This window comes from Plodia interpunctella, chromosome 29, assembly GCF_027563975.2.
Source record: "Plodia interpunctella isolate USDA-ARS_2022_Savannah chromosome 29, ilPloInte3.2, whole genome shotgun sequence".
In the NCBI taxonomy this organism is placed as follows: domain Eukaryota; kingdom Metazoa; phylum Arthropoda; class Insecta; order Lepidoptera; family Pyralidae; genus Plodia; species Plodia interpunctella.
Window position 1 is genome coordinate 1149042 of NC_071322.1, and position 24783 is coordinate 1173824.

General features: G+C 35.8%; 1 protein-coding gene across 5 annotated transcripts in view; it reads right to left on the bottom strand.

The window, feature by feature from the left end:
• Positions 1-414: 414 nt before the first annotated feature.
• Positions 415-24783, bottom strand: part of Stat92E (Signal-transducer and activator of transcription protein at 92E) — a 32099-nt gene continuing 7730 nt past the window's right edge. The window contains exons 6-21 of one of the 5 annotated variants that reach the window (XM_053766359.2): positions 22231-22354; positions 21565-21685; positions 20753-20969; positions 20008-20212; positions 18926-19008; positions 18609-18678; positions 17823-17977; positions 17291-17414; positions 15567-15695; positions 14471-14580; positions 13138-13299; positions 12410-12531; positions 10573-10725; positions 9280-9406; positions 1377-1506; positions 415-704 (exon numbers count right to left, since the gene is read on the bottom strand). In XM_053766359.2, coding sequence (XP_053622334.1) covers positions 1380-1506; positions 9280-9406; positions 10573-10725; positions 12410-12531; positions 13138-13299; positions 14471-14580; positions 15567-15695; positions 17291-17414; positions 17823-17977; positions 18609-18678; positions 18926-19008; positions 20008-20212; positions 20753-20969; positions 21565-21685; positions 22231-22354 — 2029 coding nt within the window. In that variant the 3' untranslated portion in view covers positions 415-704; positions 1377-1379. Of the gene's footprint in view, positions 705-1376; positions 1507-8365; positions 8536-9279; positions 9407-10572; positions 10726-12409; positions 12532-13137; positions 13300-14470; positions 14581-15566; positions 15696-17290; positions 17415-17822; positions 17978-18608; positions 18679-18925; positions 19009-20007; positions 20213-20752; positions 20970-21564; positions 21686-22230; positions 22355-24783 lie in introns of those variants that run through there. The other 4 variants (XM_053766361.2, XM_053766360.2, XM_053766363.2 and 1 more) reach the window with 4 other exon arrangements.

Here is a 24783-nt window from a genome sequence, read left to right on the forward strand (position 1 = left end):
AATTTATATAGTAAATATTATAGTATTCTATAATACAATATAGTCACAGTAGACTTAAAGGAATTTAGCGGCCGCCGTTTTCGATTTAGTCAACTGTGACTATATTATGCAATGGAAAACTATAATAATTTCATATTGTTGTATAATCTCTTAAAATATATTTTTTAATATCAGCTGAGAGAATGTGCTTTGGAGTAATTGCCTTAAATGCATTTAAACATATTATTTTTTAGCCAGACAAGTATCCAATCGTGGCTATTACTTCATCTGTCCGTCCGCTGCATCACGTGCAGTAATTCTATTTCAGTCCCAAACCAAATCAAATCGTCTCTTTAGAAATTAGACCTTCACATGTCCTTTTTGTCGTCAATTTTTATTTGAGTCACCTTTAAAATGAAACAATTAGGCAAACTGTTTTTCTCTTTCACATGTGAGACGAAAGGTTAAATACTATATAAATGAATTAGCGTAACGCAGCGGAAAGCCAGTAAGATTTTTGAATCAATCAACAAATTAAATACATTTCGTTAAAATAATAATAATAATGTTGTTTCTGTCAACTTATAAGATTCAATTCATTAAAATATATAATATATAGAGATCCCGGTTTCAGCTACCATCTTACGTATGTATATATCATATGCCACAATATATGAATTGACTGATTTGTATATGTATCTTACGTTAAAATTCTTTGATGTATCCTGAAAAAAAAAATAAACATTTAAAAAAATATTTAGCGTGCAATGATGATTTAGAATGATTTACATACAAACTTTCATTCAACATTCTGTGACAATTTTTATTATAATCGGCCCAGTAGCTTTTGAGTTTATTCAATACGAACAAAGATACGAAAATATAAATCTTTTCTCTTTATGAGTATGGATTATAAGATAGCCAAGAAGGGCCAAGACAGACTTAAAAGCAAAATTAGTGCCTTCATATATTTTCTTCAGTTTCTTAACAGACTGTACTAACATTTAAATGGATTTGTTACACGTGTCACACATGCTTTTTAACTTATTTTTGAAAAGAATAATGAGATGAAAAAATTCTGGAATCGAGGCGGGAATTGTGCTCTTGACCACTGAGCCATATCGAGACCATGCAAGTTCGGCTGAATTAATTCATCTCTATCGTCTCACGCCGACGTACAGTATTGTCATTAGAGAATAGCAGGTACTCTCAACTAATCAACAATACCCCACTGTTACAAGCAAGAAATTATGTTTTTTGAAAATACTCAAGCGTCTATTTAAATGGATTTGATATACATGTCGAGAGAAATCCCTCTTGTGCGATCTAGTACTGTACAGCGCCATCTATTGGCAACATTTTAATTTAAGTAAAAGAAGTTATGAATGCTTACTCACGTTTCACTGCATAGTGCTGTCGCTCATAGCGAGGTAGTCGAAATCGTCAGCGTCGAACGAATGCATGTCGAACAGATCATTGTTCATGAATGTGGCTTCCGTCGACGCAGGAGTCGCTGATCCGTAGTAGCTGCTCCCGCAAGTTCGTGGTGCGTTTTTGTGGTTGTGTTTAGTTACATATAAGTTAAGTAGAGTGAGCCAGAATAAAGGATATTTTATTAAGTAAATTATATATTTTATCATTTTATTTTGAGGTTATGTGTCAAGAAGAAATGGGGGAGGAAAATAGATAAATTGTTTCGTGTTTGTTAGTTTATTTAGTGTTATACATTTTTATAATTTTGTTTTGGAGTTAAGTGCAATGAGACAGAAGAGAATGTGAGAAAGAATCATTCATAATTAAACGTTATTTAATTTTGTAAGATCATTGTTGTTTGTTTCGTTTTCGTTTTAAGTAATTTATTTGAATTGTAGTTAAGACCATGAAAGTTTGTTGGTAAAAATTATATATAAATTAAAATCAATCGTTAATTACCCATTGCAATTTTTGCAATTCAGTTTTTTTTTTAATTCCAATTATTTTGTGAATTCAAAAATAATTTGTGTATAATATTTTTATATGAATTTAGGTAAATGTTTAGACAATCAAGGATTGAAGCATAGTATGTGTGTGTGTGCGTGTGTTAGTTATTATCCCATATTCGTGTTGTTGGTAGTCATCGTCGTCGTGGAATCGGGAAAGAGAAAGAAAATGCAACACATTAGTTGACGGTCGTAAAAAAAAAAAGAGAAAAGTTGTTTATGAATCACCGTCGCCAAAATGGCAGCACAGACAAATAATAAAAAAGAAACAATACAAATAGTCCATGGTAATAGAAACGGTATAAAAAAAATTACAAAAAAAAAAAATTAAATTAAATTAAATTTTAAAACGACCGTCTGTGTTGCATTTTCGCGAAGGAGTATAAAAAAATTGTCTTTGATTATATATTGTTTCAAAATGCCAAAGACAACCTTTTTGTTTACAATAAAAGATTTATTTTTCAAATCTCACATATATTTGTATACATATACATAAAACATGCATCAATATAATAACATTGCCATGTAAAAGTTTGAATATAACGTTATCAACGGTTAAAAGCAAAACCTGTCAAGTGACATTTCAGTCATTTCATATTTTCGAGGAAAAAATAAACGCCGAATAGAAAATTTATATAATAATTATAGAAAATGGGAATTTATAATTGAAAAAAAAATGTCTGAGACTCTAAATAAATACCAGGCGTTACTCGGAAACCGTTGGCAAGTATTTAAGTTGGGGTCGAGTGCAATCGTTGAGCACAACATTAATAGACATATACTTAGTGATAATTATAACATTAACTACTTAGAATAGTCACATCCCGGAAAACTTAATTATATAATTCAGCTAACCATTTTATATTATAATAAATTTAGTCTAAGACAAAATGCATCAATAGAAAAAGCTCATAAAATCCAATTTCAAACATAACTGTCACAATCGTAAAAATAGTAATACAATTGTATATCCAAAATAATACTGGTAATTTATTAATTTGGTCGTTGTTCTAAGTTTACGTGGTCCAATATCTCGTTTGATAATTCAGCACACAATGAAACTAACCAATAACTTCATCCGTATACGTATAATTTTAAAACTTCATCTTATCTCCTATACATAGCGTAGCGATAGAAGATATAACTTAGCATATATAATATAATATAATAATTGTCATGAATCAATGTACTCAAGTGAAAAAAAAAAAACTAGCACCGAAATACCGTTAAAAAAATCACGATTCTCAACTTTTGTATAAACATATTTTGAATGCGTCAAAATAAGTAACAAAAGTGTGTAGAAACAATTTTTCCTAGAAAACGACAAAAGTAACCTAAATTTATAATGAAAGTTTGCCGAAACGATTACCTAATTCCGTATTAATGCTGGAAGATTAGTCAATCCATTGTATAGATTAGAAACGGATCAAATTGAATTATTCCTTTTTTATATCTTTGTATTAATTTATCGACAAATTTTCACTATAACACCTAAAACCTAACACAAATTAATACAATTTTTTTATTTGGATTTTTTCTCAATTTAACATCAACATGTAAAAATATCCTAAGTGTATATACACTAGACAAATATACCGTGTGGACCCGAAAGTGAATAGGCCTTTTTTACAAAACATTATTAAATATGGTCACATACATTTTACAATAACAAAATAATACATATTATATTTTGAGATCAAAAGTCACTAATAAAAAGTACACAATATATAATTCAATTGACATTTTCAGCACGTGATATTACCAAAAATTGACAATGTTTGTAAAAAAGGCTTCTTTATTTTAATGGACGCGACAGTTGAGAAAATATTTATAATTAATAATTGGATAATTACATTACGGAGGACGGTGCCGGAGACGCAATACTTTGGAGTCTACTCAGTCTGTCAACGTTTTCTTGTCAGACTGTAATAAGTAACCTGTGGTTTCATAATGGCGCGGTCATTTTGTCCATACCAACTGTTATAATATTTTTGTCGTTGCAAATTTTCGACGATATAATGAATTTAAAAGAATATTAATAAAGTTTTCACCACAGTAGGTATATATATATATGGTGCTATCTAATTTTGGCATGAGAGCGCACATTTATCATTGAAATCCAATAATAACGATTGCCTAAATACATTATTAAGTTTAAAAACGACTTCGTCTCCTCAAAAATAACTTGCGAGGAGACTTCTAGAGATTCGATTCAATACACGATCAATCAATCAATCCCTTTTAAATTTATCTTTGTGATAAATATTGTTTTGGTTCAACAACAAGCTTTTACGTTACTTTGAGTGTATATAATAAATTTGAGAACATCGAAAATGGCACATACACATACGGAAAAAGATAACACGTGTCTACAGTAAATAAATAAATAAATAAATATATATATATATATTAGGACAAATCACACAGATTGAGCTATTCCCAAAGTAAGTTCGAGACTTGTGCTACGGGATACTAACTCAACGATACTATATTTTATAACAAATACATATATAGATAAACATCCAAGACCCGGGCCAATCAGAAAAATATCATTTTCCATCGTGACCCGACCGGGAATCGAACCCGGGACCTCTCGGTTCAGAGGCAAGCACTTTACCACTGAGCCACCGTCGTCGAAATAGGGTCGTTTTATCAACAATCAAAGTGATATTTTTATCTGGTCCAAAATTTCAGAATATTATATTTGTGTAGGACACCCTGGTTAGGATGACACGTCCGGTTTCAGAGTTTTTTAACGTCAACTCGATAGCGATATTCAACCGCAAATTGGTTGGAATAGCGTAAAAAAAACTCAGAAACCGAACACACTAACCGGGTTATAATATATGACGGGGTTGATATAATTAATAGATTTTAGCATCGAATGTTTGTTAGACCCCTCTTGCATAACTGATCGGGTTACAAGAATAAACTTCACTGGTCCGGTGTGTACGTCGTTGCTGTTGAATATTATGATAAATAAATATATATGAACAAATCAAACAGATTTAGTTAACCCCAAAGTAAGTTCGAGACTTGTGTTATGGGATACTAACTCAACGGTACTATATTTTTTAACATACTAGCGCCCCGTGCCGACTTCGCTCGGGTAAAAATATAATAAATTATACATCTAAACCTTCCTCGGGAATCACACTGTCACAGTGGTGAAAACCGCATGAAAAACCGTGCAATCATTTTTGAGTTTATCGCGAACAGAGACGCGGCAGAGGATTTTGTTAATATAACATATACATATATAGATAAACATCCAAGACCCGGGTCAATCTAAAAAAAGGTCATTTTCTGTCTTGACATAACTTTTGAAAGTTTTCAATTTTGATAATAAATTTGTATATTTGAGATTGCCAACTCATACGATCGCGCATGCGCCACACGATGTTCAAATTGTTTAACGTTAACAGATATATTTTTATTACGAATATATCAATCATTGAAGCGAGCTTAACATGTTTCAACGCACGCTATAATCGCATTAGATATATAGACATTTTTTTTTACTAAATATACATAATAATTATTAGGGAAATTCGTTTTCAGTATCGCTCCAATTAGCATCATAAAAACTCACTACCAAAAAGACATACATACGTAAAACCTCTTCATTTTGAAGTCGGCTAATAAATACTAAATTCGTTGTCACCCTGACGCATTCGTAACGCTCATGATATGTTCCGTCTCTTTCCATCGACCCAATCTTATAATTGACAGGACGAAAAATTGAACTTTATCCACCAGTAATAAGGTTCAAAGTTCAAGTCTATTTTATTTTTAATAGTATATACTAAAATCAATACTTTTGGGCTTTTGACACTAAAAGAGATTAAATATACTTCACTGGTTCGCACGGGCTTTTCGACAGTAGTGACACACGACACGACACACTTTCAACCTTCAGTCCAACGCATAACGTTCAAAATGCAATAAAAATATACGCGACTAAGTATCGCCGAGTCAATGGATTCATATAATTTGATTCAAACGTATATTTAACGCGCGTTGAAATAGCATCGCCCGTGCGAACGAGCGTTATATTTACGCTAGTCCTTACGAAAGATCTAAGAACTTTCTTACATCATACCACATGACCGTATGTAGGTCGTGGTCATTAAGTGGAATGAAACACACTGATTTGTTCCATAACCTACAGTAAAAACTTAAAGTTAAACTTTATTTAAACTAAATAAATGCATAATATTCGTAGCCGATATAATACTGATAATTTTGTGCAGGGAATAACATTTCCGATGTAGAATTTCTTTCACATACTTTCGTGTCAGATGCCTTCAGGCGACCTTGAAATATCTGACGCTTCGAATAAAATATTAGTCTAATCAAATTTTAATTCGGGTCGTTGTATTAAATATACTGTTCAAAATCAAAACCAAGTACAGTCCCTCGGCACATAAGTTGAACCAAAATGGCGACCTTCAGCAAGAGTTTTTTTAATTTATGGGTTCTTTCGTGGTTACCCGCGAAATTCAAAAGACTCGTTTATTTTTTCATAAATAATAACCACTAAAAATACTTTCTGACACTTTCATCTCTAATTAAACCTGCGCTGACGGCCGCCATTTTGGTTCAACTCATGTGTCGAGGATTGTAACAACTTTATTGTATTTTTTTTTTACTAATTTATCGTTTTTTATTTATTAAATCGAAATAGTAAAAATTAGATAAAATACTAGTGATTTACTAGGGTTTTGATTTTAAACAGCCACGATATTATAAACATTTTAACACTTGTATAATAGTGGTGTCTTTATATGTGGTCGTCCAAATCAAAAGGGACCTTATGGCAGCTGGCACTTAGGTCTTTATAGCCGTTGTTCCAATACAAAACAAAGACAATAACGGCGTAAACGCCAGGCGCCATAAGGTCCCTTTTGATTTGGACGTCCACATTTGTTAGTCACAAAGCATTTCTAATGCCAGCTCCACACTGACGTCGAACAGTTCGCCAAACTTTGGCGGATTCGGTATCCATTGCCGGTTTTCATTGCGGTAAATTAAAGCACTCGTACTAAGCAATGTTCGTAATGTTCGCGCATTCGCGTCGGCACATGACCGAGTTCGGCGACAGAGTTGACATAATAAGTCAAAAATAACTCACGTAATTAATAGAATTGACAAATCTATAAGTGACATTAAATTATCGCGTTTCGTTATTCAATTACTTTAAGCGTTTCACCTCCGTTGTATACAATTTTCTTGGAAAAACCCAAATACATTTTCATATATGAAATCGATACAACATTTCCTGTATTTTCCTTTATACATTGAAATATTCGAAATACAATCGACAAATAATAATGGAATTGACATATTTTTTTAGTTTTCCATCCGTTTACAACTGAAGAATTGTCGGTGCGCAGCTAAAGAGAGAAAATATAGAATTATTATCAACGCTTTTACATTAAAACATTAGATTTGGTAAAAAAACTTAACATACTCAACGTAAAAAAGGTATATATATCAATAAAAATAGGAGAGAAAACAATGATTTTGTTCGTTTGATCAATTAAATCGTGGGTCATCTATTTCTTTAAACTAAAATTAGGTTTTAGGCTTCAAGAATGCGTGTGCAGCATAGCTGATGTAATTTTTTTTGTTTTATTGATTATTTGAAATATCATTAGAAACACCAGTGAAAAACTTACTGTGATAATGACAATGCTTTCGAAGATATGACAAAAATAAAATCACACATTTTTGGTCTCGTCCAAACGCTCCGTGCTGAATGACACGTAGCAGTGACGTCACAACGTTTACCACGTTGTGACGTCACTGCTACGCATACTTTATGTTCGCAACAAAAGCTATGTTTGTTCGACAGCTTCATTAAATATTACGTTTATCGTGATGACTTCTTAATAAAAGTTGTTACAAAATTTTAGTTTTTCATGATGGTCCAATTTGTTTTTATAAATGTCGTCTTTTAAAAAAATGGACTTTGCAACCAATTTTAATTCTTCGTATATTCGTATCCAGCGGCATCGTTACAGGATCATTATTATGTATATTATATATTTCCTTTACAATTATCTGATCTGGTCAACTAGCCTATTGTGTTTGCACATGCATTGCCCACAATTATCTACCGCAACGTATTGCATACGAATTGACGTCAATAAGTGATGTATATCATCCTAAATTGAATAAAGAATTTTGAATTTTAATTTGAATCCGATGTGCGCCAACCTATTTGCTTAAAAAATAATAACTGTCGAATTTTTTTTTATACATTAATACTAAGTGTTTGACAACAACAAAAAAAAAGAAAAAAAAACGAATTCGTCATTGATATATAAACTGAAATAATACCGTAAAAACAATATTAAAATGTATCTTACAAAAATAAAATAAAAATGTATAAAAAAAGAACTTGTGGCAGAAAAAGGAAGCGCAGATATTGCCGGCACCATTAAAAAATAAGGATGTGACTATTAAACTAAAAAAAATAAACTAAAAACTAAAATTATTATTAAATTAAATTATATCGAGATGGAGTCTGTTGTCTTGCTCTTAAAAAAATAACTAAAAATCGATCATGTACCTAGGGGAAGAAAAATTACAAAAATTAATCGCAACGAAAATAATATGAACGAAAAGATTTGGATTTGCGTAACTTAAGAAAGCGTAAAAAAAGAAATTGAAAAAAAAAAAACCCAAAATTTTTACTAATTCACTTGCACTATATCGAAATATCTAATTAACTAACGTTATTTAGTTAATGAAAGAATAATGTCTAAAAATATAGGGTTAAAAATATACTTAACGGTCTAACAAGTTTATTTGTTAGAACAATTAAAAAACCCCCGACTTTCAATATTCATTTCGCTACAACTTTTGAACGACTTAACAGATTTTGATCGAACATATCTAAGAACCACCGCATAAACATTAGCTATAAAATAGAATAAAAACGCCCGTCACCCGTCGATAAGGCACGGTGCCACAGGCAGACACATTTAGCGGTCAAACTAACACCCCTCTTTTTGCGTCGCGGGTTAGAAAAAAATCATCATATTTTCATTGACAGCCCTTTCCCACTGTTGTGAGCCTTTCAAATGAAAAAAAAAACTATATAAAGACCAGTGTAACCCCTGTAAAAATTTAAAATTTAAAAATAGAACCCACCAGCTCCACACTCAGGACGTGTACAAGCTTTTAAAAGAAAATATAAAAAAAAAAACAAAACATACAACGGCCAGTATTACCCCTGAATAAAAGTGAAAATATAAAAATATACAAGGGCCAGTAAAAAAAAAAAAAGTAAAAATTTAAAAACAGAACCCACCTGCCCTGCACGCTGGGCGTGCCGCGGTGCGTGTCGGGCGAGGCGTACGCGGGCGACGACATGAAGTTGGGCAGCGTCGTCACCAGCACCGGCTTCACGTAGCCGTTCTTCAGCATCTCGTTTTCTGCTTGGGGGGGGGGGGGGGGGGTCACGAAAAATTACTTTTAAATAAAATGTTTTTTTTTTTCTTTTATGTAATTTATTTTTAAAAAAATAGGATTAATTTTTTTTTTTCAAATAAATTACTCTTATTTCTTTAAAACAATTTATTACAAGAAAAAAATTACGTTAATAATTTTTTTTTTTTTTATATTTTATTAATTTATTCAAAAGCCTTTGGCCCAGCAGTAGGACACGTAAGTAGGCTTTAAATAAATATTATAATTAATAATTGAACTAGCTGTGCCCCGGCGCTTCGCTCCCGTGGGCATTTTAGGATAAAAAGTATGTGTTATTCCAGGTTATATTCTACCCCTTTTTTTAATTTCATAACAATCGGTACAGTAGATAATGCGTGAAGAGATAACAAACAAACTTACTTTCGCATTTATGGATAAAAAGTATGTGTTATTCCAGGTTATATTCTACCCCTTTTTTTAATTTCATAACAATCGGTACAGTAGATAATGCGTGAAGAGATAACAAACAAACTTACTTTCGCATTTATAATATTAGTTACGATATATGTATAGGTGTATGTTCATCCGATGAAAATGTAATTTCACATTTATAATTTTACCGTCAACTAGGGAACGCAGACTTTACGTATTCTATGTTAAACTAGCGCCCCGTTCAACAGAACAAGACAGAACAAGCGTTTTTTACTAAGCAACGCCCAGCCTAAACCATAGAAGCTATCAGCGCGAAATTTGGCCACTAGCTTTAGGTTATTACGTAGTGCTCAGATAAGAAAGGAATTTTCAAAATTCGACCCCTGAAGGGGTAAAAATTGGGGGTAACGTTTGTATGAAAAATAACAAAAAATCTTTACTAATGAAAAATAATGTAACACGTGTTTCAGAATTTCTTAAAATTTGACCTTCAGGATAGTTAAATGAGGCTGAACAGAAATAACGAACAATCCCATTTAAAATTTCGCCCACAAAAATATGAATAGACAGCTCAGCGGTAAACACTGATATCTTGATGGAAATTAGCAATTCAATCCGATTGTCTGTATAGGGTAATTTCTGAGAAAGTTTTTTTATTATGGTTTTACCCGTGGTTTTAATCGAGCGACGCCGGGACGGGCCGCTAGTATATAATATGTAAGGATAATGTAACACAACTCACCAGGTTTGGTGTAGTACTTGGAGAATACGTCGTCCTTGGCAATGTTGGGGTACAAGAACTGTAGTTGTGGCAGGTCCAGCACGCGGTCAGCTAGGGAACGCAGCGAGAGGTCGCGGGCCGTGAACGGCTGGAGGCTGAACACCTCACTGCCATCTGACGGCGAAAATAATAAATGAGTCACTGGATGATGCCCGGGGCTTCGCACCCGTGGGAACTTTAAAAGATAAAATTTGCAGATGGAATAATTTTTGCAATCGGTTCGGTATTTTCGGTGATTACCCGCCTCGAACGTACAAACTCACAAACTATTACCTCTTTATAATAATAGTTTAGATGTATGTTTAATTGGCTCACAATTGACTAGCGCGATCGACTTGGTCTGGCTAGGAATCCGAGGCCAATAAAATTTAATGCCCATGCAGGATTGAAGATGTGTTTCGCTTGTAGTTTTATTTTTTAAGTAGCTATAACATGTCCCACTGATAGATAGATAAAATATTTATTTGTAAAACGACAACACAATACACAACCAGACTAAAAACACAAAATAAAACACAGTATTCACATAGCACAATTTGCAGCAATACAAAAAGGCCCATCTCAGTACACATATCACCCAGAGGGGCGATACACTGATTTTCAGATGAGACCCGAATCAGTGTGCGAACGGTGTGTGTGTATATTAACAGTGAATAAGGAGATATATAACTACGAAAACGAAAACGATTGATATATTACTTATACAATAAACATTGACTGTAGCTACATACACGTACCCAACATAATAAATAAAGAAAAAATAAAATAAAATACAACATGGTAAATTAGTAAAGGATTACTACCACAGCTGGGCAAAAGCCTCCCCACTCTCGTGTTCCACGTGTCCCTTTCTATGGTCTTCTCCATCGAATGTCTGTCGAATGCCTTAAGCTCATCCGACCGTCTAGTTCTAGGCCGGCCTACCTATCTTTCTGTATCTGTGGCGTATCTGCACATTCCCGAGACGTGAGCAAAGTTTATTTTCCTATAAAGTATTCTTTCGGGTTCGGGGCTTTTAGGGCCTCACCGGGGCCGGGCGTCAAGTAAAAATAATACTCGTATCTGGAAGCTCGTTTGCAAGTATTTAGGGCTGAAACCTAGTTCACGTACTTGTGCCTAAATAACAGGGCTTAAAACCTATTTTAGGGACATTCCATTGGGATTTCCTCGGCTATTAAACTAGTATAGTATCTTCATACATTACGTTTAACTGGATCACATGAGTACATATTGTTTATACAACATTGGTGAAGGAATAAAGAACATTTAAAGATCACCAGTTTTCTTCATCGCCCTCACTGAATTCAGCCACCTTGCTATATTATTAATATTTGCAAGTTCTATGTAAATATTGCAAATGATTCTATTCAATTCTATATTTGGCCCAAGCGTGGTGCAGTGTCCTCATAAGATATGTAATTGATTATTACGTACGTTTTGTACATTTAGCTTTTTATTTACATATATTTTTTTGTGTGACTATTTTCGATAATTTTATTGGAAATACAATTTTTATTTATTTTTATTTATTTACTAAAATTTTGAAATTTTTAATAATGATGTAAATTCGTCCTCCTAATTTTTAATATATACGTATAAGACCTATATTTGTTAATTGACGTCCTTGGAGAAAAGTTTGTTGCGCCGCTTCTTCTTCACCTGCGCTTTGGAAGCCGGCAGTAGACTTAGTTTAAGTATTTTTTTGACGTCAATAAGTGATAAAATTCTTTATTTAATTTAGGATGATATAATCATCCTAAATTGAATAAAGAATTTTGAATTTGAATTTTGAACTCACCAACCCAAGCGATGGTGATGCCACCTAGTTCTGAATCAGAGAAGCGAAGTAAGAAAGTCCCCGGGGGACACTTGGACAGCATATCTTCCGCTTGCTTCTTCTGGATGAAGCCCATTATCAAACTGAAAGATAGATTAAGAGGCTATTAATAAATTCAGCCGAACTGGCATGATCTCGATAGCTCAGTGGTCAAGAGCACGGTGCCGGATAGACAGGGGCGCGGGTTCAATTCCCGCCTCGATTCCGGAATCTTTTCATATCATTATTATTTTCAAAAATAAGTTAAAAAGCATGTGTAACAAATTCATTAAAAAGGTTATTAATAAATTGGATTTATTCAGAAATTAGACATACAACAGGCACTTTTTCACGTCAAATTTTAAATTATTACTACTACTCTGTAGAACCTACCGCAAGTGAACGGTGATTGGTCCTACCAGTGGTAGGACCACTTACCGAACGCACCACAGCGTGCGCAGGTGGTACTCGCAAGTCAACTCTTTCGCAAAGCGATCACTGCTAGAACTACTAAGACCACTCAGCGGCCGCATGTCGTCGCCAGGTCGATCATAACATGTTAGAACGAATCCCAGAAAGTAAAGTTCCAACTACACGGTAGAACCACAGTAGGACCACACCAGTCGGACCACAGCGTGCGCAGGAACAAACGCGTCATTTTCACCCCTCTCATAAATAGTTCAGTAGAACTACCTGATAGGACCACTCACCGGTCGCACCACAGCGTGCGCAGGTACTCGCGCGTCACCTTCACAACCTGGTAGAACCACTCCCAGAAGGTGAAGTTCCTCTCGGGTAACGCGTCTTTGCAGAACTGTGTCCAGCTGACCGGCATCGCGTTTAGTTCCGGCACATTTAGTGGGAGATTTGTCCTGAGGGATAAATCGATCAATCAATAGTAATCAGTACATTATGTACTTTTATATATTATTAGAAAAAAACATTGTAAGAAACAATAATGGTAAGCCGATCTGGCATGATAGGGACCAGCGCTGTTCAAATGAGTTTCTTCCGGCATTTCTTCTCAGCAGTGGTCGTTCCGAAATGCCAGTAGTTTGTAGCTTGTGAGAAATAACTATTATAATATAAAAATTGACATGAAAAAGTGCCAGTGAAGGTCTAATTTCTGAATAAATGATATGTATTTGAATTTTGAATGTGAATAATTTATTTGTCATAGGTACAAAAGTTAAATAATACATTATCAATATATATATAAAACTCTTGCGTTACTGAGTGACGACTGACAGACAACGCACAGCCGAAACTACTGGGCGTAGAAAGCTGAAATTTGGTGTGTTCGGTTCCTAGGACAGTATAGGGGTACACTAAGAATGGGATTTCCTGAAACTCTCACGGGAAACGGATTTCTACTCACATACAAAGTTGTGGGCAAAAGCTATACTTTGGTATAGAGCGTTATATTTATCATACAAATATTTAGTTACTTAAATACTTCAATGATAATTGATTATGATTGAAGTATGTAATAAGATTAATAATTTATAATTGGTAAAAAATGTGATGTGGTTTGACCACATCAATCGATTTATAAAATCACCATTAAAATAAAAATGGCAAGGTTTTAAGTAAACATAATTTCGTCCTAAAAATAGTAATTATATTTTCATTAATTAATCATTTTATTATAAAATTAAGGAAGGGCACAGGCCTTTGCGCTGCAGTGGGACACATCAACAGGCTATCAAAAAGAATGATAATAAGGATTGAAATCTCTATACATATAATGAAAATCTAAGTGGGCTATGTTTGTTCGCGCAAAAAGTAATAACTACCGGAAGGAATTTGATGTGGTTTTCACAGTTGTACGGCAGATGGTCTAACTTAAAATCTGGTATAGGATTAATCGCAATACGCCGCTTAGAACATGAGATATTGACAAGAATAAGTCATGAGCGGACGTATGAAATAAACGCGGGCGAAGTCGCGGGCAAAACCTAGTTATGGACACTTTTTCATGTCAAATTTACACTCATAATATTACTCTCAAGGCTACAAAACATATAAACATATATATATTACCTGAATATCTTCTCAGCGAGGAACCGCAGATTGTCATCGGACAAATCGCCGCCCGAAGTGGCGGAGTAAAACTTTATGCGAAGCGTCTCAGCCAATTGTCCCCAGGTCACCTGTTAACATATGTCCATTTGTGAAGACTTATCGAAGGCTTTCGACATAGATGATCACAGATTAATTTGCAACAAAAACAAAACTTATTATATCGAGTGTTGCTAACAGTGAAGCGGTGGTGGTGCAATGATTAAGACGCCCGCCTGTGTAACGAAAGGTCTCAGGTTCGGATCCTACTCGTGCCACATGATTTTGTATACCAATCTAACTCATGTATAGTTGTTTTCATTGAGCACCACTTGCTTCCGGTGAAGGGAAACGTCGTGAGGAAACCTGCACACTGCGGTTGATTATTAACTTGTGTGTGAAATGGAGAAGGCAATGACAAACCACTCCATTAATAATGCCAAGAAAGTTGTTATGTGTGTTTCATTCCACGTAATGAACACGACCGTCAGCCATGCCACGACTGATGAAGAAATTGCTAACACTGGTGTCAAATTTTATTCAAGTCGCCTAAAGGCATCTGACATGACTTTTACGACTACTTACCGTCATCTAGTGGCAGGTAGTCGCATACACACTAGGGAACTAAACTGTCCACCAGTGTGCAGGTTTCCTCATGATGTTTTCGTTCAAGAAGCAAGTGGTGGTCGATGAAAACTACTATATATGAGTCAGATTGATATACAAACTCATATGGCACGAGTAGTATACGAACCTGAGACTTTTTGATCCGCTGGCGGACGTCTTAACCATTACACCATAGGGAATTGTTGATATGTTAATTTGTCATAGTGGGCATAGCGAAGAAGCGGATTTTGAACTGAAACTATGTGCGGTGTTCCTCAGGGTACAAATTTAGGGCCAATGTTATTTATTGGACCCCCGTCTTTACTTCACATGGGTGGAATAAAACACAGAGAATGACATATATTCAGTTATGTTACGTAGTTGTTGGGCACATCGCAGTCTGTTTTCGAGCGGAATTTGTATGTGGAGGTCCTCAAGGGTCATATTTAGGTCCATTATACAAATTGATTACCTTGTCGGGCACAGCGAAAGGCACGCGGCCAGAGGGGCTGAAGGCGTTGTCCCACGTCACCGTCGCCCAGCCGTGCGGCTCCTGGTTGCCGTGGACGATCACCACCACAGGTAGCGATAGAGTCCACACCTACAGCAATATATTCATTAAAATAATTTACTGATAGCTTTATTTTTGAAAATAACAATGAGATGAAAAAATCGAGCGGGAATCTTCCCGCTGAGGATGTATATGTGTATGTATGTTTGTTACTGTTTCACGCAAAAATCTACTGTATCGATTATTATTAAATTTGGTAAACGGGTAGATTATAACCTGGTATATACACAGGGTATTTTTCATCCCGAAATTCTCACGGGAGCGAAGCCCCAGGGCGCAACTAGTACAAAATGGTTTTTCATTGTCTGACTAACCTAGATATAAGAAATGTAAATACTAACATATGAGCCTTAGTTGCCAGTAGAAATATATATTTTTTTAATTAATAAAATACATAAATTACATAGCTCAGAAGTATAAATATAAATATATTAGGACAAATCACACAGATTGAGCTAGCCCCAAAGTAAGTTCGAGACTTGTGTTATGGGATACTAACTCAACGATACTATATTTTATAACAAATACATATATAGATAAACATCCAAGAACCGGGCCGATCAGAAAAAGATCATTTTCCATCATGACCCGACCGGGGATCGAACGCGGGACCTCTCGGTTCAGAGGCGAGCACTTTACCACTGCGCCACCGAGGTCGCCACAAATAAATAATAGTAGATTAGTAGCCAAGGGCTGTAAGGCATCAATTGCAGCCCGAGAGCGCCTATAATTCGAGGGCGTAATTAATGCTCACACCCGATTTAACTACTCTGCTACACATCTCGATTGTGAGGTAAGTAAAAAAAAAAACGTAATTATAAAAAAATCCCAAAAACAAACAATATTTAAAGTAAAAGTTTTCTATTCCCGCTTTTTTCTCATTTTAGAAATGATCAAATAAAAACATTTTAATTTTATTTTTTTTAATAACGAAATTGAGCTCCGCCGTTCGATACCTAATTAAAATTGGTAACTATTATATTCACACGAAGACAAGACTGAATAGCGAAGCGTCCTCTTTGGTCATTGGGCTGAATGCATGATGTCTATTGCCAGTATGATGGTTTGATGTACGCGAACTATTTCAAATTCAAATTCAAAATTCTTTATTCAATTTAGGATGATATACATCACTTATTGACGTCAAAAAAAATACTTAAACTAAGTCTACTGCCGGCTTCCAAAGCGCAGGTGAAGAAGAAGCGGCGCAACAAACTTCACCGCGGCCTTTTCTCCAAGGACGTCAATTGACAAATATTGGTCTTATACATATATATTAAAAATTAGAAGGACGAATTTACATCATTATTAAAAATGTCAAAATTTGAATGAATAAAATAAAATATGTATTTCCAATAAAATTTTTGAAAATTGTCACACAAAATATATATATATATATATATATATATATATATATATATATAAATAAAAAGTTAAATGTACAAAACGTACGTAATAATATTTATTTTGAAAGAGTGAATTGTTTTTTTTTAAATTACTTACCGCCCTAGGGATTTTCTAGCCACATTATTACCCTAGAGCGTTAATTGGTCACTTGCAAGCCACATTTGGGGGTAATAAGGACCGAACTTACCGAACATAAGACATGTAAAAACTATTCATACCTGAAATACCAACTCTCCGCCGCCAACATTGAACTGAGACTGGAAAAGCAGCGTCAGTTTCTCGTCCATTACACTCTCGGTGCCTTTCTTCTCGGCGCGTTTGATCTTGCGCAGTTGCATGTTCCTGGGGACAGATGGCGCTGTTTACATCATGGTAATATATACCAACTGATTACTTTACTGTATCACTAGCGGCCCGTCCCGGGTTCGCTCGGGTAATACCATAATCCTAACTAATATCATGAATGTGAAAGTTTGTTACCACTTCACGCTCTATCTACTCAACCAATCTTCATGAAATTTTGCATTTATATAGTATGATGTATGGAAAGGGACATAGGGTACCTTTCATCTCGGAATAATAACCGATCCTGTGAGAAATTTACGCGGGCGAAGTCGCGGGCTAAAGCCAGTCAATAAATAAAAAGAGGGAGAGATAGAGAGAGAGGGAGAGAGAGGGGGAGAGAGAGAGGGAGAGAGAGAGGGAGAGAGAGGGGGGGAGAGGGAGAGAGAGGGAGAGAGAGAGACATACCGGAAGCTGACGCTGAGCTGGCGACTGGTGGCCTGGTACTCCATAACACCAGTGTTGTTGAGGATGTCTCCACATTCTACCGGCTGTTTTGTTTTCCCGCCCTGAGTGTCACTCTTCAGGAGTAGTTGCGCTTGTTGCTCAGATATTATCACGACCTATTATTGAACGTGGTCATTGTAGTTTTATTATATCCTTCAAGTTTAGAATATGATGTGAATATTAATTGTTAATTATAACGTTTTGTTTGTTTGCGTTGCTACAAAAAATAAAATTTCAACACGCGCGGTCGTTGACACTGATAACGCTACACGCTACTTATTGATCTCACTTTTTTACTTTCGAGTTTAAGTCAAAAATTTTTGTTTCCGAATTTTTATTTTGACTAGTTAAATGGGTCATACTATTTAATGATACTTATGAAGTGGTATTCGGCTCCAGAACGTATGAAAAATCACCGTGTATTGTGTCAAAAATAACATTTGAAAAAAAATTTAATACTTCACTTTCTTGACAGACTGTACAATTATACGTTGTGTCAAAAATTACATTTAAAAACAAACTTATATGTATGTATAATATATTTAAACATTATACATAATTATTATATATTTTAGGTTACACACTGATCCGTGTTTCATATATCATTATAACATATTGTATTCCGTGTCAATCTCAACCTTGACGTTGGCAAAATCATCGTTTTGGCGAACGATGGAGCCATGACACTTAAAAAAAAAGACTTATATACGATTTATTTTGGCAAAAAGTTATTATTTCGTTACTCACGCTGACTCTCGGCGGAGTCATGTAGACATTCAGTTGTCCACCGACCAGCAGACGAACTGTGGCAGTGAATCTGCAAACACACATCTATGTAATATTTTGTTTCCATGTTATGCACTCGGCGGCGGGGTTTGCCGCGGGCAAAAGCTAATTTTAAAAAAAGAATTCTCCACCAAATTAATGGGACAACTTGCTCAATCAGTTGAATAAATAATAGGAATTTGAGACAATTTACCAAAAGAAGTTAAATACATAATAATAATAAAATGGATTTTGAATGTGTGTATCTATCGCGTGTAAAAGAGACAGAATCATCTCACCTAGTGTTGGTCTTCATAACTTGAGGTGGCTGCTTCTCAATCACGAAGGTGGAGGTCACGAGGGTCGAGAGGAGAGAGGTCACCTGTCACCAAATACAGACTTTAGTTATGGAGACATAGAGATCAAAGTAGCTTGATGTAGAAAACCAGTGCAGCTTAAGATCAATCCATACTAATGTTATAAAAATCAAAGATTTGTAATTTTGTTTGTAACGAATAAACTCAAAAACTACTGGACCGATTTTGATGAAATTTTGCACAGGGTAAGACGAAACGTTCAGGAGTAGCATAGGTTACTTTTTATGGTCATACAGAAGCGAAGCTGTGACGAACCGCTTGTTAAGGCTAGAGTACCTAAAGGGAGAAACACAAAAAACACATTCAAAGAGCGAGAAAGAAATATCTGACCAGTTTGTTGCACTCTTTCAACATATCCACTTAGTGTTTCTCGCTTCATAAGTCTATAAAGGAGAAACTATGGTATCAGGGAAGTAAAAAATGGCAAGACAAGAAAAATCAGACCGAGACGCGGGAAACGCGTGTAGCATATGCTGCACTCTTCAAGTGTTTCTCGCGTAACTCTTGGTTGAAAGACCATCTAAGAAGTTTCTCGAGTAGATGAGAAGGCGAACTTTGTTGATGTACTCTTTCAACATCTCGCACTAATGTTTCTCACTCCATAACTGTTCATTGAGATACTAGCTAAAAGTTATCTCCAGCAGACGAAAGCAAGAAAGAGAGGCCACGCCTGCTTGTGGGACTCTTCCAATATATCAGTCAAGTGTTTCTCGCTCCATAAGTCTCGGTCCAGAAACAAAACCATCCGAAAGGTGTTTAGAGCAAATAAAAGATAGAAAGAGAAGACGATGATTGCCGCACTCTTCCAACATCACGCGCAAGCGTTTCTCGCTCCGTATATCTTGATCCAGAGACCATACTCAAAAGTATCTCCAGCAGACGAAGCTAAAAAGAGAAGACGATGATTGCCGCACTCTTCCAACATCACGCGCATATATATCTTGATCCAGAGACCATCCTGAAACTATCTCAAACAGACGCAAAGCTAGAAAGAGATGGCTCACCTGCTTGCTGCACTCCTCCAGCATCTCGGGCAGATGCGGCTGTCGCGCCTCAGCCACAGTCTTGGTGATGATCCTGGAGACGTTGTTGACCTGCTGCCGCGTGGTCCAGATGAGGTCCGCCAGCAGCTCGCACCACTCCTGGATAGCGTTCAGGTTCGTCTGCATTTGGACGCCGTTCCCCGACAGCTGCTGTTCACGTTTCCATCTGAGAAACACATGGCGATGTCAATGCCCAAATTGTGACTCAGCGTTCTTCATTAATATACCTACTTATACTATCTAATGAGTATATGTTTCACAATGAATAAATTAATTATAAATCCTAACTAATATTATAAATGCGAAAGTAAGTTTGTTTGTCACCTCTTCACGAGTTATTGAAATTTTGCATATATATAATTAAGAGTACGGAGAAGGACAGAGCTTTCATCCCGGACAATTAACGCGGGCGAATCCACTGACAAAAGCTAGTTCGACAAAGTTGGTGCAGTGAAAAATAAAATACATGCTGTAAAATATAATATCGGTGAGTTAGTATCGCATAACAGAAGTCTTCAAATTACTTTTACTTAGTATCCAGACATCTTGCCAATAGATGGCGCTGTTAAATGCTAGAACGCGCAAGAGGAGTTTTCGCAATTATGACACAAGACTTACTTTGGTACTAATTTAATCTACTAACATACAATTCTAATGAGGATTGACGTCAGGCAGGCGGCCGGTCGTAAAATTATGGTATACTTACTTAATCAACTCTCCGTCCAAGACTTGGCTTTGTAGTTGGGCCAGCGTAGTAATGTTCTCCTTCATATAATCGACCAATGCGAGTTGGGAGCTGTTGATGTGAGTGAGACGGGCGTTCAGCTTTCTCTCTTGCTCCTCTATTTGCATCGTTAGATGGGCTTCGAAATCGCGGCGGTCGGGGGTGGGGGGCGATTGCTGCATTAAGTAGCTGCGATGACCTGTATAGAAACAATAATCTTAGTTTCTTACCGAAACTATAAAAGTTATTTTTAAGGCCGATATCAAAACTTTGCAACTCCAATATTGAGTTGCAAGATTCCACCCGAACATACATACATATATGTATGTATACGATTCGGTTGTGTTGTAAATATTTGTCCATACTTACATACAGTGCAATTTAAAAGCTTGCAACAAGTTTATTTGTTAGACAAATTAAAAAATCCCCGAATTTCGATATTCATTTCGCTACAACTTATGAACGGCTGAACCGATTTTCATGAAACACGGCTAAGAACGCTCGGAATAAAATTATCTATGACACAAAAAAAAAACTAAACAAAAATCCGTTCATCGGTTTGGGAGATACGACGCCACAGACAGATACAAAGATAGACACGTCAAATTTATAACACTTCTCTTTTTGCGTCGGGGTTTAAAAAGAAATGAAGTGCTGGGAAGCGTCGCAATACACGGCGCGTACTTGACTTCCTTCCCAGCGCTTCAATACAGAGTACACATTGCTCAGTGCAATGTGTGGTGGTGGGGGAAGCGTTGTGATTTCTTGAGTTCTTCTACAGATTAATCACACACCCTTCTTCTTGACACACTCGTGGTACTCCAGGCTGAAGGACTCCATGTTGGCCTCAAGCTCTCGGATCTTGGTCGAGACTTGGTTCACCTTCTGTTGGACTGTACGTAGCCCGCCGATCAGCTGTTGGCAAAAACAATTTTGTAACATTGTACTAGATGTTGCCCGGGGCTCCGCTCCCGTGGGAATTTCGAGATAAGATATAGCCTATAGCAATCTTGGATAATGTACCCGTGTGATAGTGAAAGAATTTTCGAGGTGAAATATCACCTCGATCAAATGCCTCGTTTTGACGTGACAGAAGGATAAACACTTTCATATTTTATATTATTAATATACATAAGTAGAGACAGAGAGATGAGTTTTAATTTTATTTTATTTTGTTTATGGATGAGCCCCAAAGTAAGTTCGAGTTAGAGTTACGGGATACTAACTCAACGATACTATATTTTATAACAAATACATATATAGATAAACATCCAAGACCCGGGCCAATCAGAAAAAGATCATTTTCCATCATGACCCGACCGGGGATCGAACCCGGGACCTCTCGGTTCAGAGAGAAGCACTTTTACTACTACACCACCGGGGTCGTGGAAAAAATAGGTTGATTTTTCGTAAAAGTAAAAAATTAATATAATTTAAGTTACAAACTAAAAGCAACGTACCTCGCTATACTTTCGTTCGGTCTGCGGCGGCGCCGTATACTGGCTGCCCATGGCCTTCTGTATGACATCCAGTTCGACCATAAGACAGCTGCGCAGATAATTGTATAACTCGTGCGGCGCGTGCCTGGAGCAACGCATTAAATATTTGTACAGATAGATTTCTTATACAATTGCATTTATCTACATGCTCAGTCGATGTTACAACTTTTTGTGAAGGAGGCAAATGTGAAATCGCCAAAAAAAAAAAAACCAAGCTGATCCATACATTTTCCACAAGTTAGGTATTTAATCTTGTATGGAACAGCTGATTTTTTTTTTCGCGATTTCGGAGTCAGTTCCGTAGTGAAAGTTGTTTAGAATCATGGACTGAGCGTGTAGACAATATATTGCCAGTGTATAAATCCACCTGATTGACAATGTAAAAAGTCAGTCAGTCCTGTATAAGGGACCGATACAACATGTATAAGAGATACATCCGAATCCTAACTAATATTATAAATGCGAAAGTAAGTTTGTTTGTTACCACTTCACGCTCAATCTACTCAAACAATCGTCTTTGAAATTTTGCATACATGTAGTTTGAAACACGGAGAAGGACATAGGGTAATTTTCATCTCGGAAAAATTACTGGTCCCGTGTTAAATCACGCGGGCGAAGCCGCGTGCAAAATCTAATTGGTAATAATACAGTCTATCAGGTAGAATATACATGCTCACAATACTTCGTATCAGGCAAACTAGCATTGAAAACACTGTCTATCAGGAGAAAAATACATTATATATAAATATATAAATACATTCTATATATAATGCAGTATACATGTAATATCAATATTGTTTTAATGCTTTGTATGTTATTGTTTTTAGTGTTATTGTTTATATTTAAAAAATGGTAAGCCCTTCTGGCATAATAGGGACCAACACTGTTTGAATGAGTTTCTTTCGGCATTACGTCTCAGCAGTGGTCGTTCCGAAATGCTAGTAGTTTGTAGCTTTGGTAAATATCATTTAATTTAGAATATGACGTGAAAAAGTGGCTGTGAAGGCCTAATTTCTGAATAAATGATTTGATTTTGATTTTGAGTGTCTGTGGCAACACAAATAAACGTTTTCTATATATATATCAGGCGAAAAACACAACTTGGAGTCAGAGTTCAGGTGGAATCCACACCGTGACAAACATATCGTACATTACACATAGAACCGCATGCACGATTATAGCCATGGATTCGGAGTATGGTCAAGTAGTTAAATGAGAGAGAATTTGTATTGTGTTTGTTATTAATATGAAGAACCTGTATGTGTTGTGTATTTTATGTTGTGTCTACAAATAAAGATTTTATCTTTTTATAAGATTATCTACTTGACCATATATATATATGTTATAAAACTTTTTAGTGTTGAATAATGAAAAAGAATACTAAGACACTTCAAAAATAAACTCTGTCATACAAACATTTTTAATTTCTTTTAATATCTTAATATTCGTTATCAGCACGAGGAGCTCTAGAATTTAAAGGAATTTAAGCAGATATATTTTTGTTGTCACTATCGCTGTGTATTTTGTAAAGATTTTGTGGTTTTCTTTCGAATAAACTCGGAGTTCGAGACTAAACAAAAAGGACTCGAAGATGTCATCTGGAGATCAGTCAAATGGATCAAGTCTACGTTCTCTCGCGGGGATCACTCCACTAAAAGGGCGAGATGGATATGCGATTTGGAAATTCCGAATGAGCATGTATTTAAAACATGAAAATCTGTGGAATTGTATAAGGGGTTATCCAGAAGGTGACAGTACTCCAGTAAATGTGAAAGAAAGAGATGATGAGATCACTTTGGCCAAGATATGCTTGACTTTGGATGGCCCAGCCATCACAAACGTCAGAAAATGTAAGAGTGCTCAAGAAGCATGGAGTGCTTTAGCAGCGGCTTACGAGGATAAATCCTTGGGACGTAGGTTAGCATTGGAGCGGAAGTTGTACAGGTACAATTTAAGTGATTTTGATTGTATGGAAATGTACATAAATGCCGTGATGTCTACTTGTCAGGATTTAGCAGATATAGGCAAAGAGATTGAGGATACATCTTTAGCAGCGATACTACTAGGAGGTTTGACAGCTAGATATGACCCTCTAGTAATGGCACTCGAGAATACTACGATTCAGATTACGAGCGAATATGTCAGAGGGAAATTGTTAACAGAATTTTCAAGGACATCTGTAACTGAAATGATAGAACCTGATACTGCTATGAGTGTTCAATGTAAGAAGCGCAATAAGAAAAAGGAGATAATTTGCTTTAACTGCAAGAAGCCAGGTCATAAGAAACCAGACTGTCCAATTTTGAAAAAGAAACGGGAAGGAGAAGAAAAAGGCAGATCTTCGAATTTACTTTGTGCTTTGAATGGACATACAGTAGGGGAAATCAACAAAGATAAATGGTATGTAGATTCTGGAGCGAGTGCGCATATCGGTCGGTCAGATTGGATGGAAAATATTAGAGATTTTCCAATAACTGAAATAACCATTGCAAATGGAGAGACTTTATTGAGTGC